Consider the following 14,667-nt stretch of genomic DNA (forward strand, 5'->3'; position numbering starts at 1 on the left):
TAGTTGTGTCATCGGATTTGCGGCCTCATGTTTTGGACACTCGGGTGAAGAGAGGGGCGGAGCTTTCTACCGATCACCACCTGGTGGTGAGTTGGCTGCGATAGTGGGGGAGGATGCCGGACAGACCTGGCAGGCCCAAACGCATTGTGAGGGTTTGCTGGGAACGTCTGGCAGAGTCTCCTGTCAGAGAGTTTCAATTCCCACCTCCGGAAGAACTTTGAACATGTCACGAGGGAGGTGCTGGACATTGAGTCCGAATGGACCATGTTTTGCGCCTGAATTGTCGAGGCGGCTGATTGGAGCTGTGGCCGCAAGGTAGTTGGTGCTTGTCGTGGCGGTAATCCTAGAACCCGTTGGTGGACACCGGCAGTGAGGGATGCCGTCAAGCTGAAGAAGGAGTCCTATCGGGTTCTTTTGGCTCATAGGACTCCTGAGGCAGCGGACAGGTACCGACAGGCCAAGCGGTGTGCGGCTTCAGCGGTCGCAGAGGCAAAAACTCGGACATGGGAGGAGTTCGGTGAGGCCATGGAAAACGACTTCCGGACGGCTTCGAAGCAATTCTGGACCACCATCCGCCGCCTCAGGAAGGGGAAACAGTGCACTATCAACACCGTGTATGGCGAGGATGGTGTTCTGCTGACCTCGACTGCGGATGTTGTGGATCGGTGGAGGGAATACTTCGAAGACCTCCTCAATGCCACCAACATGTCTTCCTATGAGGAAGCAGTGCCTGCGGAGTCTGTGGTGGGCTCTCCTATTTCTGGGGCTGAGGTTGCTGAGGTAGTTAAAAAGCTCCTCGGTGGCAAGGCCCCGGGGGTAGATGAGATCCGCCCGGAGTTCCTTAAGGCTCTGGATGCTGTGGGGCTGTCTTGGTTGACAAGACTCTGCAGCATCGCGTGGACATCGGGGGCGGTACCACTGGATTGGCAGACCGGGGTGGTGGTTCCTCTCTTTAAGAAAGGGAACCGGAGGGTGTGTTCTAACTATCGTGGGATCACACTCCTCAGCCTTCCCGGTAAGGTCTATTCAGGTGTACTGGAGAGGAGGCTACGCCGGATAGTCGAACCTCGGATTCAGGAGGAACAGTGTGGTTTTCGTCCTGGTCGTGGAACTGTGGACCAGTTCTATACTCTTGGCAGGGTCCTTGAGGGTGCATGGGAGTTTGCCCAACCAGTCTACATGTGTTTTGTGGACTTGGAGAAGGCATTCGACCGTGTCCCTCGGGAAGTCCTGTGGGTAGTGCTCAGAGAGTATGGGGTTTCGGACTGTCTGATTGTGGCAGTCCGCTCCCTGTATGATCAGTGCCAGAGCTTGGTCCGCATTGCCGGTAGTAAGTCGGACACGTTTCCAGTGAGGGTTGGACTCCGCCAAGGCTGCCCTTTGTCACCGATTCTGTTCATAACTTTTATGGACAGAATTTCTAGGGGCAGTCAAGGCGTTGAGGGGATCTGGTTTGGTGACTGCAGGATTAGGTCTCTGCTTTTTGCAGATGATGTGGTCCTGATGGCTTCATCTGGCCAGGATCTTCAGCTCTCACTGGATCGGTTCGCAGCCGAGTGTGAAGCGACTGGGATGAGAATCAGCACCTCCAAGTCCGAGTCCATGGTTCTCGCCCGGAAAAGGGTGGAGTGCCATCTCCGGGTTGGGGAGGAGACCTTGCCCCAAGTGGAGGAGTTCAAGTACCTCGGAGTCTTGTTCACGAGTGAGGGAAGAGTGAATCGTGAGATCGACAGGCGGATCGGTGCGGCGTCTTCAGTAATGCGGACGCTGTATCGGTCCGTTGTGGTGAAGAAGGAGCTGAGCCGGAAGGCAAAGCTCTCAATTTACCGGTCGATCTACGTTCCCATCCTCACCTATGGTCATGAGCTTTGGGTTATGACCGAAAGGACAAGATCACGGATACAAGCGGCCGAAATGAGTTTCCTCCGCCGGGTGGCGGGGCTCTCCCTTAGAGATAGGGTGAGAAGCTCTGCCATCCGGGAGGAGCTCAAAGTAAAGTCGCTGCTCCTCCATATCGAGAGGAGCCAGATGAGGTGGTTCGGGCATCTGGTCAGGATGCCACCCGAACGCCTCCCTAGGGAGGTGTTTAGGGCACGTCCGACCGGTAGGAGGCCGCGGGGAAGACCCAGGACACGTTGGGAAGACTATGTCTCCTGGCTGGCCTGGGAACGCCTCGGGGTCCCACAGGAAGAGCTGGACGAAGTGGCTGGGGAGAGGGAAGTCTGGGCTTCCCTGCTTAGGCTGCTGCCCCCGCGACCCGACCTCGGATAAGCGGAAGAAGATGGATGGATGGATGGATTACTTGTTTATACAAGAAAATGTTTTTAATTTATTTATCTTATTTAATAATTTTTTTTAAAAAGTACCTTATCTTCACCATACCTGGTTGTCCAAATTAGGCATAATAATGTGTTAATTCCACGGCTGCATATATCTGTTGATATCGGTATCGGTTGATATCGGTATCGGTAAAGAAAGAGTTGGACAATATCGGGATATCGGATATCGGCAAAAAGCCATTATCGGACATCCCTAATGTGTGTTCCTAATTCTGCAAACCAACAGGAGTGTGTTTTAATCATGGCAGACTTATGACTTTTGAACAAAAATGTGTAACGGTTGGGTCGCATGGTGATGCGCGGATTGCTCTACCAGCAGGAACTCCGGAATAATTTATTCGCATAAATCATGGGAAACAATACAAAACAAAGGTGTATATAGCACTGGAAGCTAACGGGATAGCTACCCAGGAAAAACTAAGGCAGAACTTAGCGCGAGAAACACAAGGAATACGTAACAGTTGCATGAGAGCAAACAAAAGCACCAGGATGAGTGAGGCAAAAAGGCAGGACTAAATAGCTCTCTGATTGGTGCCCGGCAGCAGGTGAGCGTGCCGAACACTAATCAGAGGCAGGTGAAAACAATCAGCACCCATGACAACCAAAACACACAAACTCAAGTGTGCTGAAAACAGAACTGAAACCACAAGTGAATCGCAACCTAAATGAACGTAACCAAACTATGATCCGGGCAACGGATCATAACAGTACCCCCCTCCTAAGGGACGGATTCTAGATGTCCCCAGAAAAAAAAAAAAAAACAGAAAAAGTCCAAAGTCACGGGAGGGCGGAGGGGGGACTTGGAGGGGAGTCGCCGGGCCAAATGTCCTTGAATTTACCGGGGACAAGTCAAGTGGTGGCGGCGAGTGGAATGCCGCTGCAGCAGGTGAAGCGGGCGACCACGGAACGGCCACATCATCCTAAATCCTGGCCGTCGCTGCTCTTGGCGCAAAAAGCGTCCACGAATAGACCACTGCGGGAGCCGCTTGCGGGCGCCTAATGGCTGCCTGAAGGCCCGTCAGGGACGAGGAAGATGGAGGCGGTGCCGTGGGAAGGCCTGTCAGAGACGAGGAAGATGGAAGCGGCGCCGTGGAAAGGCCCGTCAGAGACGATGACGTCGTTGTGAGATAAGTAGGAGGCGTGTCTGGAGGCGCCTCTGGAGCTTGAGCGGCAGACACATGAGCCAGCCGTGGTGCTGCCGCAGGAGCTAGCCGAAGTGATAGCCGAGGTGCTGGCACGGGGACCAGCCGGGGTGCTGGCGCAGGGACCAGCGATGGAGCAGGTGCTGGCACGGGGACCAGCCGGGGAGCAGGTGCTGGCGTGGGGGACTAGCCGTGGAACAGGTGCTGGCGCAGGGACCAGCTGTGGAGCAGGTGCTGCCACGGAGACCAGCCGGGGAGCAGGTGCTAGCCATGGTGCTGAAACTTGCGCTAGCCGTGGTGTTGGAGCAAGCGCTAGCCTTGGTGCTGGAGCAGGCGCTAGCCTTGGTGCTGGAGCAGGGGCTATCCGTGGTGCTGGAGCTGGCGCTAGCCTTGGTGCTGTGTGTTGTGCCACCTCCAGCAGTTCATCCTCTTGTTCCCTCAGGAGGGAGCCGATTATATCCAGGCTGTGGAGACAACTTCATGCATTGTCTTGCTGAAATAAGCAGGGGCGTCCATGATAACGTTGCTTGGATGGCAACGTCTGTTGCTCCAAAACCTGTATGTACCTTTCAGCATTAATGGTGCCTTCACAGATGTATAAGTTACCCATGCCTTGGGAACTAATACACCCCCATACCATCGTAGATGCTGGCTTTTGAACTTTGTGCCTTTAACAATCCGGATGGTTCTTTTCCTCTTTGGTCTGGAGGACACAACGTCCACAGTTTCCAAAAACACTTTGAAATGTGGACTCATCAGACCACAGAACACTTTTCCACTTTGTATCAGTCCATCTTAGATGAGCTCGGGCCCAGCGAAGCCGCGTTTCTGGGTGTTGTTGCACCCGTGACCCGCTTGTACCCGTGATCTTGTCCTTTCGGTCATAACCCAAAGCTCATGACCATAGGTGAGGATGGGAACGTAGATCGACCGGTAAATTGAGAGCTTTGCCTTCCGGCTCAGCTCCTTCTTCACCACAACGGATCGATACAGCGTCCGCATTACTGAAGATGCCGCACCGATCCGCCTGTCGATTTCATGATGTATGTGAAATCTAAATCTAAATGTTAAATCTAAATCTTAAATCCAAATCTTTACCTAATTGTCAGTGCTAAATTTCTGCTGAAATGTAAAGATGAATATTTTTAGAAATGCCAATTTTCCACCTATCCGAGGCCTCTCAGCCGCAAAGCCGCACCCATATCTCTGCTTGTCAGTGCACGACACTCCTCCAATTTTTTTTTTTTTTACTGTAGAACAAGGAAACCAGACGGATGATGAATGATAAATTAATGTTAATAAAGTTACAAAAAATGTGTGAGTCGGCATGGTGTGTTCATAAAGAAATGGTTGAAAACATGACGCTCAAACAGCTGATTGCTTCATTTCAACTTTCTTATCTCTTCACTATTAGTATAATTTTGCATTTTCCGGGAAACCAGTGTCCTCTACAGTGGACTTTTGATTTTGGTCTATTTTTTTTTTGTCAGAGTTATAGGAGCGCTATGCTGTTTTTAAGGACTTTTGCCAAAAAAGCTAATCAAAGATCATCTCTATAACAACACTCTAGCAGTAGTGTCAAACTCGTTTTCATTGAGGGCCCCTTTGCATTTATGGCTACCCTAAGATGACCACTTGTAACAGTAAATCAATATGATATTTAATGTATAATCACGTCATAATATTATGACACAATTGCCTATATATTATATATATAGGCAATATATATATATATATATATATATATATATATATATATATATATATATATATATATATATATATATATATTCAAATTGATGGTTAACTTGCTTTGAAATCATTAGTCAGGGTGACAAGCAGATATTTAAGTATTTATTTGTATTTTTTCCCAAAACATTTTTGCAATATAGGTTAATATTATCTGTTGGAATAATTGTTTGTAAGTTATCACAAAAGAAACGTTGTATTATGAATGCTGTCTTTCGAGGCCTAACAAGAGGAAGAATGCTCGTGAAACGCCACTGTGATTTCAACACAGACAGATGGCAGGATCTGCTCAACTTCCAGAGGAACTCTCTTTGAAGTGTTAAACGAACTCTCTCTGAAGTATTTCACAAACTGTCTTCCAACTATTTGTTAACCGAGGTCAACGCTATTTACGACCCGCTGCCCTCTTGAAGTCCCTGTGGTCAGGAGACGGGAGGGGTTATCCATTGTCCTCCAACACCTGCCCCAGCTGGATCCAGGAAGAGCCCAAGCCCGAGAAATCCTCTTCTTGGTCTTCAAAGCGACCAAAAACAATGACTGTTTTACATACTTCCCATTCCTGCTGTGACATGTGTTGGTGCGTGAACATTGAACATCTGAATAAATGAGGAGACGAAAACCTTCTTCGTCAGAGCGTGGTGCAGGACTGTACAGAGAGTGCAGTGGCCATGTCTCTCCTCAATATTGAGTCCAAATTGAAATCTGTCTCTGTTTGATTCCTTGCCTTTTGTCTTGTTTAATAGATGTCCTCAGTGTTTGAACGTGACATCATATTGGTCCTTTGAGCTGGATTCCAACACGTCTGACGATTCCAGCAAGAATGCGTGAAACCAGAAAGACCATGGCATCCAAATCCTGATTGAGGAACTGCTTGTTCTTCATTTCGGGCTGGAATTGGAAAGACTGACGGAAAATCCGAGGACAACAGGAAGGAAGGTAGAGAGCAGTGAGTACGTTTTAAATTGACGAAGAAAGAAACGACTAAGAAAAAGCGTGTGACGAGGGTTACGACGCATAGACAAACCCTGTAAATCCTAGGCTCTAACAGGTAAAAAGGCCAAATTACTGCAGGACGTCGGTGTCCGCGAAAACTGAAATACCCGAAATAAGCTAAAAACTAACATTCTAAAACTGCCCCCTGGTAGGGTCTCCCAAGACAAACAGGTCCTAGGTGAGGGATCAGACAAAGAGCAGCTCGAAGACTTCTATGGAAATGCAAGAACCGAGACTCAGATTTCCCTCGCCCGGACGCGGGTCACCGGGGCCCCCCTCCGGAGCCAGGCCTGGAGTTGGGGCACGATGGCGAGCGCCTGTAGGCCGGGCCTGTCCCCATGGGGCCCGGCCGGGCACAGCCCGAAGAGGCAACGTGGGTCCCCCCTCCAATGGGCTCACCACCCATAGCAGGGGCCATAGAGGTCGGGTGCAATGTGAGCTGGGCGGTAGCCGAAGGCAGGGCACTTGGCGGTCCGATCCTCGGCTACAGAAGCTAGCTCTTGGGACGTGGAACGTCACCTCGCTGGGGGGGAAGGAGCCTGAGCTAGTGCGCGAGGTAGAGAAGTTCCGGTTGGATATAGTCGGACTCACCTCGACGCACAGCAAGGGCTCTGGAACCAGTTCTCTCGAGAGGGGCTGGACTCTCTTCCACTCTGGCGTTGCCAGCAGTGAGAGGCGACGGGCTGGGGTGGCAATTCTTGTTGCCCCCCGGCTCAGAGCCTGCATGTTGGAGTTCAACCCGGTGGACGAGAGGGTAGCTTCCCTCCGCCTTCGGGTGGGGGGACGGGTCCTGACTGTTGTTTGCGCTTACGCGCCAAACAGCAGCTCAGAGTACCCACCCTTTTTGGATTCACTCGAGGGAGTACTTGAGAATGCTCCCCCGGGTGATTCCCTCGTTCTACTGGGGGTCTTCAACGCTCATATTGGCAACGACAGTGAAACCTGGAGAGGCGTGATTGGTAAGAATGGCCGCCCGGATCTGAACCCAAGTGGTGTTTTGTTATTGGACTTTTGTGCCCGTCACGGATTGTCCATAACGAACACCATGTTCAAGCATAAGGGTGTCCATATGTGCACTTGGCACCAGGACACCCTAGGCCGCAGTTCTATGATCGACTTTGTAGTTGTGTCATCGGATTTGCGGCCTCATGTTTTGGACACTCGGGTGAAGAGAGGGGCGGAGCTTTCTACCGATCACCACCTGGTGGTGAGTTGGCTGCGATGGTGGGGGAGGATGCCGGACAGACCTGGCAGGCCCAAACGCATTGTGAGGGTTTGCTGGGAACGTCTGGCAGAGTCTCCTGTCAGAGAGAGTTTCAATTCCCACCTCCGGAAGAACTTTGAACATGTCACGAGGGAGGTGCTGGACATTGAGTCCGAGTGGACCATGTTCCGCACCTCTATTGTCGAGGCGGCTGATTGGAGCTGTGGCCGCAAGGTAGTTGGTGCCTGTCGTGGCGGTAATCCTAGAACCCGTTGGTGGACACCGGCGGTGAGGGATGCCGTCAAGATGAAGAAGGAGTCCTATCGGGTTCTTTTGGCTCATGGGACTCCTGAGGCAGCGGACAGGTACCGACAGGCCAAGCGGTGTTCGGCTTCAGCGGTCGCGGAGGCAAAAACTCGGACATGGGAGGAGTTCGGGGAAGCCATGGAAAACGACTTCCGGACGGCTTCGAAGCGATTCTGGACCACCATCCGCCGCCTCAGGAAGGGGAAGCAGTGTACTACCAACACCGTGTATGGTGCGGATGGTGTTCTGCTGACCTCGACTGCGGAAGTTGTGGATCGGTGGAGGGAATACTTCGAAGACCTCCTCAATCCCACCAACACGTCTTCCTATGAGGAAGCAGTGCCTGGGGAGTCTGTGGTGGGCTCTCCTATTTCTGGGGCTGAGGTTGCTGAGGTAGTTAAAAAGCTCCTTGGTGGCAAGGCCCCGGGGATAGATGAGATCCGCCCGGAGTTCCTTAAGGCTCTGGATGCTGTAGGGCTGTCTTGGTTGACAAGACTCTGCAGCATCGCGTGGACATCGGGGGCAGTACCTCTGGATTGGCAGACCGGGGTGGTGGTTCCTCTCTTTAAAAAGGGGAACCGGAGGGTGTGTTCTAACTATCGTGGGATCACACTCCTCAGCCTTCCCGGTAAGGTCTATTCAGGTGTACTGGAGAGGAGGCTACGCCGGATAGTCGAACCTCGGATTCAGGAGGAACAGTGTGGTTTTCGTCCTGGTCGTGGAAGAGGCCAATATACTGCAGGTAAACGGAACCGCGAAAACTGAAATCCGTAATATCCGTAAACAAATATACTAGGGGGAGGCGGAGCCCACAATAATTTGAAATATCCGTAAGCCATTATCCTGGGGACGACGGCGTCCAATGCAGACCTAAAATGGTCTATTCAGAATAAAAACTGAATTTTGTCCGTAAAAAACAATAACCTGGAGAGCGACGGGGTCCTCATGAAACATTGACATTTCCGTAGATCAATATACTGAAAGGTGTGAATGTGAGAGTGTGTGGGAGTAATCGCCATTAGGCTATCACTCCATATTAAAGTTGTGAGAAGTAAATAGTGGGTTATTGTGGATGCTCTAGGCAAGACACCTCCACTGGGGAACCATCTCCAGTAGAAGCGACGTGTACCACAATAATAAGTTAAACCACTATCTTACAACAAAGACAAAAGTAATCCTTATAAGTTCGGCTCTGTAGGGGACGACAGATTACTCCAAATTCTCAAAATGGAAAGAGGAACCCAAAGAAACGCAGATCTAATATGGTCTACTACAATCTATTTCAACCAAAATAGGAGACGCCGTGTTGGCGTTGTGGCAAAGAGGGGCATTTTGCAAGAAACTGTCCTGAGAAAAAAAAAAGAAAAAAAATTAACAATCAAAGTAACTCAGCATGACTGTTAAAAGACGACACCAATTAGTCATGTTGTCAGCGTATGCCATTGGTGGTAAGATCGCTGCAAACTTGTTTGTTTGTTTGTTTGTTTGTTAGTGTGTGTTTAAGTGTGTATCTTTCCAGGTACAAATTGTGTAAAAACCCCGGAGGTTCAAATAAAAATAAAAATAGGTTAAAAGAAAAAGCAAATTGGAGAAAATCTCAAAGTGCTAAAGTGAGAGAAAAGTAAAAATAAATGAAGAAATGGGGAAAAATCAATAAGAAGAATTAATGCAAAATGGAATAAACTAATGTGTACGACAGAGATAATGGGGTTATTGAAATAAGAGATGAAGAAAAGGTAGACTGAAGATATACATGTATGTTTGGATATATAAAGAGCGCTTTTATATATACAAATATATATATGTATAATTAAATAATGGAACAAATAAAAACCTAGATTAATAACTATAATAAGAGTTGAGAGGTATAGTATGATAAAATGATAAAGTGGGTTACATGTTTATTAGCTGAGGAAAGAAGAGAGAAAAAAGAAAAAAGAAGAGAAATCTCTTCAAGTGTTGCTGACCTTTGCCCTTAAGAGTGCACTCACGCACTTACACACCACCGTGTGTGTGTGCGTGGCGCAGTGGGTAAGGTGTGGAAGTGAATTTATTACATGTAAGTTTAAAGTAGGTTTATCTTTGAAGTGTAGTATAACATTCTTAGGTTAGATTATGTTTTAGACATTTGCAACACCATACATCTGAGTGTTGAGCTAAGATTAGACAATGACATAACATAAAATAAATAAGGAGGTATGGCAATCAGGAAAACTATCAGCTAGCGATAGACAACTGTTTGCTTTGAATATTGTTGAATAATAATTGCAAATAAAAAATATAAACAATGGGAAGAATGTAAATTCAGAGTTTAAAAGTATAGATTAAGTGACGTATAGACAGTTAAGTGAGTTTAAAACATTACTTAAAAATACATAAAGTAATATGTATAACATTTGAATTAGGAGAAAAAATAACATGAGCGTTATTAAATCATCTACATAGTGAAAGACACAAAATAAGCAAAATAAAAGTACAATTATGCAAAAGAGAAGTAAAGAATCTAGGACGTTCTCTAAACAAAAATGGACGCACTATTGTGGAAAATAGAAAAACTAAGTACGACAAGTACAAAAACCACAAATAAAGAAGCAAATGAGGTAATTTCTAGGATTAACGAATTATTGTAGAAGTTGAATACCAAATTATGCTGAAATAGTAGCTCCTTTAAGTAAATTAATGAAAAAATGAAATCATCTGTAGAGTGGAATTCAGAAGCTAGAGCAGCATTCTGTGAAATAAAAATAGAACAGAATGTGCGATTGTTACAGTAACGAAAATTTTTAAAGCTATCAAATGACCATCAAATTGCTCAATGCAAGCGGCAGAACTAGAAGCACTAATAGAAGCATGTAAAGTAATGAAAGATCAAAAGGTCACAATATATATAAAGATAGCCAAAATATAGGAATGATAAAGTCAACAGGAAAATCTGTAACACATTGGAGAACTTATAAAAAAAAAAAAAGAGAGAGAAAAATTAGTAGAAGCAGTACAGTTACCAGCTAAAATAGAAATATGCAAATGTACGACACACACCAAAGGAACAGATACAGTATCAATAGGAAATGTGTTTGCTGACAAAACAGCAAAACAAGCAACAGAAAAGGAAATACATATTTCAAACTACAAACTAGCGCATGATATACTAAAAGACATGCAACAACAAAGTACTCCAAAAGAAAAAAATAAATGGATTTAAAAAACGGAGTCACGTTGAACAAAGAAGACATCTATGTATGTCCAGACAATAAACTAATCTTACAAAGAAAAATCGGTATAAGTGAGCAGCAATATTGAGCCATGGTTGAACTCATGGCTCAACAGGAGGGATATGAATACCCTTATACAGAAGTACTATACTTCCTATAGTTTAATTCTTATAAAAAATGTTTTGTATAAAACATCTATGCAATTAACTAAATAAGAGTGAAGGAAAACATTATTGTCTGGTCATAGTAGATGCATTTTCAAAGTAGATAGAAATATTTCCTAAGGGAAAAGCAGATGTGCTGACAGTAGCAAAAGCATTATGCAAATATTTAGTAAAAATGTACATTAACATTACAAGTACAACAGGACTAACACCATTTGAAAGATAGTGGAAAGACCAAGCTGAGTACACTTAGCACATAGTAAAAAGTCATATATTGGAAAAAAGTATTTGGGATTGTATTTAAAAAGGTCATATAATGGGAAAAAAGCATTTGGAATTGTATTTGTGTTATCAAAGGGACATGTTAACTAGCACACTACAAATTCCACTGTCACAGTTGTAAGCATACCATTTGATGGTGTGTCAAAGTTTGATAATAATTGGTTCCTGTTTTGGTAATTAATTTGTTCCTTATGGCGGAGCAAGTGGGAAAGGCTACAAAAACTGATTGTGTTGTATGTACAATTACTCAAGATGAGTCAAAAAAAAGTTGAATTGAAGTAATGAGCAAAACAAAATTGACCCTGTAGCTAAAGAGACAAAATAGAAACCAATATTTGATAAATATGTAAAAAAAAAAAGCTAATTATACCTGCATTAACATGCAAGGCTCTGTACAACAGTTAGGAAACGTATCATCAGATAACTGCTTACACATAGTAAATGTATCAATATTTGTACAAGAGTTGTTAACACGCCTGAACAGTTTGATATCTGAACATTGGAAAATAACTAGACATGATGTTAACTGGCAAAGTGTTGTAGATCCAACTTATATTGATGGGTGTCCAAAGAAGTATATCTGACGACTATAAATTGGTAAATCAAGTTGCAGCTGGATTTCAATCATACGTCTACTGGTGGTGTACGATTAACAAGAATGTTGACAGAATAAACTACGTCCACTACAATGTACAGAGATTGGAAAATTACACAGGCCAAGACTTGAAGCCGTAGCTAATCAACTCGCCACCGCCACCTTCTTTATGGCTTTTCAAAACCATATGACGCAAAAAAGGGGGCGTGTGCGCAATATTTGGTGAACAGTGTTGCATGTTCGTACCAAACTGCACTGATGCAGAAAGTAGCCTGACCAAAGCACTGGTAGGCCTGCACGACCTTAACGGTAAACTGAAAGAGCATTCAGGCATAGATACATCTATGTGGGAGGGGTGGTTGGACGTGTTTGGCAAATACAAGTCTTTGGTATCTGGTATCTATGGCCGTGTTCAGCAATACTGACGTTGTGTGGATGTTGTTGTATTCCCTGTCTGTTCTCTGTTTAACCGTCTGATTACCACAGCGATTAGCCCAGCAGATGATAAAGCTGTTCAGATGTACTTCCTGGTGGACGACAAGGAAGATGAATCTGAAGACGAGGATACCTGCCAGGATGGCGTTCCTGATTTATTTTCAGAAATATGAGGAAAAATGTATGTTCAGTTCTGTGTGTAAACATAACTCTGTCGTAAGGAAATTAACCATTAACTAAAAATTGCAAGAAGAAGTTATTAGGGATAAGGAGATTATGGGAACGTTTTTGCGATAAACAGGAGGGAATTGTTGCAATAATTGTTTTTAAGTTATCACAAAAGAAACGTTGTATTATGAATGCTGTCTTTCGAGGCCTAACAAGAGGAAGAAGGCTCGTGAAACGCCACTGTGATTTCAACACAGACAGATGGCAGGATCTGCTCAACTTCCAGAGGAAATCTCTTTGAAGTGTTAAACGAACTCTCTCTGAAGTATTTCACAAACTCTCTTCCAACTATTTGGTAACCGAGGTCAACGCTATTTACGACCCGCTGCCCTCTTGAAGTCCCTGTGGTCAGGAGACGGGAGGGGTTATCCATTGTCCTCCAACACCTGCCCCAGCTGGATCCAGGAAGAGCCCAAGCCCGAGAAATCCTCTTCTTGGTCTTCAAAGCGACCGAAAACAATGACTGTTTTACATACTTCCCATTCCTGCTGTGACATGTGTTGGTGCGTGAACATTGAACATCTGAATAAATGAGGAGACGAAAACCTTCTTCGTCAGAGCGTGGTGCAGGACTGTACAGAGAGTGCAGTGGCCATGTCTCTCCTCAATATTGAGTCCAAATTGAAATCTGTCTTTATTTGTCTTGTTTAATAGATGTCCTCTGTGTTTGAACGTGACATTATCTTTAAAAGATATGCAATTGTATGCAGTGTATGCAATTTTTCATTTGAAATTTAAAGAATGATTAAGTGCTTCATTGATGCACATTATTTGCAGGCTTTTGCAGGCCACCGACAACTGTGTGGCGTACCAGATCTAGACCCCAGGCTTTGAGTTTGACATCTGTGGTCTTGTGTTTTTAAGAATCTGCTGCAAAAATGTGAGTACCTCACAAGTTTTAAAACTGAACTCGCAGGCCCAAATGATGAAAAAAAGTGGATCTAAAGTAGAACCTTGAGGAACACTACTAGTATGTTTGAAATAAACTGAAACTGAACTAAAGTATAAATAAAAAAGTTGTACAAACGACAACTGACTGCATTTGAAGAAAATCTATAGTAACAACTTAGTGATATAAATCATATTACATAAAAAATGTGTACCTGCCAAAAAAGAGATGATTTAAAGTGGTGCTTTGAGGAAGGCCTCGGTTATGTAAAGCACAAGTTTGGACCCCAGAGCTGTGGTTCAATTTTTTTTCTTTCAAACACACTACTGAAACACTCTTGTACACACTACTGAAATCCTCTTAAACACACTACTGAAATGATTTCTCTCACACACACTATTGAAATTCACTCACACACACACACTACTGAGACACTCTCACATTAACAACTGAAAACATATTCTCACACACTAGTGGGCATGCAAGGATTTCAGTAATGTGTTTGAGAGGATTTCAGTAGTGTATGTAAGAGGTATTTCTGAATATTATCCCTAACAGCCCCTCATACATCCGTACATCGTATGTAAACACAAGAGTTGTTTCAAACATTATTCTATACTTTAACTAAATGTTAATTATTGTGTAGAACTATACTTACCATAGTGAGGTGTCTAGCAACAGTTCTCAGGAAGGATTCAATTTCTTTTGTCAGCTTAATTTGCAATTCATATTGTTTTGGGTGTGACCTTGTGTGCGTCTGTGTGTGCGTGTGTGTGTGTGTGTGTGTGTGTCTGTGTTTGCGTGTGTGTGTCCCCAGCAACGACGCTTCATTACAGTGCTTTGTTCAATCAGTGGAGATAGCAGTAGAGTGTTATCTCCATGTTCACATAAATTACAGTCTTGCCAACATTGTTTCAAGAACAATGAACAAGAAAAGGTACTTTTTGGACATCCCGGTGGTCAAAGATTACATGGTTAAAGGAGAAAGGTTCACCAAGTGGTCAGAGGTGAGTGCATATTTCAAGAAAATCTGACACATTTTTGTAATTTTTCAAAACGTTTAGATGTTATTAATTGTACTGTAGAGTTTCTACAGTGTGTGCTTACAAAAACAATCACACATGTTTAG

General features: G+C 45.0%; 1 protein-coding gene across 1 annotated transcript in view; it reads left to right on the forward strand.

Moving 5' to 3' along the window:
* The first annotated feature begins 14,452 nt into the window (after nucleotides 1-14,452).
* plcb2 (phospholipase C, beta 2) overlaps nucleotides 14,453-14,667 on the forward strand; it is a 79,139-nt gene continuing 78,924 nt past the window's right edge. The window contains exon 1 of the mRNA XM_061968684.2: nucleotides 14,453-14,545. Coding sequence (XP_061824668.2) covers nucleotides 14,462-14,545 — 84 coding nt within the window. The 5' untranslated portion in view covers nucleotides 14,453-14,461. The remainder of the gene's footprint in view (nucleotides 14,546-14,667) is intronic.

The sequence above is a fragment of the Nerophis lumbriciformis genome, linkage group LG08, assembly GCF_033978685.3.
Source record: "Nerophis lumbriciformis linkage group LG08, RoL_Nlum_v2.1, whole genome shotgun sequence".
Classification (NCBI taxonomy): Eukaryota; Metazoa; Chordata; class Actinopteri; order Syngnathiformes; family Syngnathidae; genus Nerophis; species Nerophis lumbriciformis.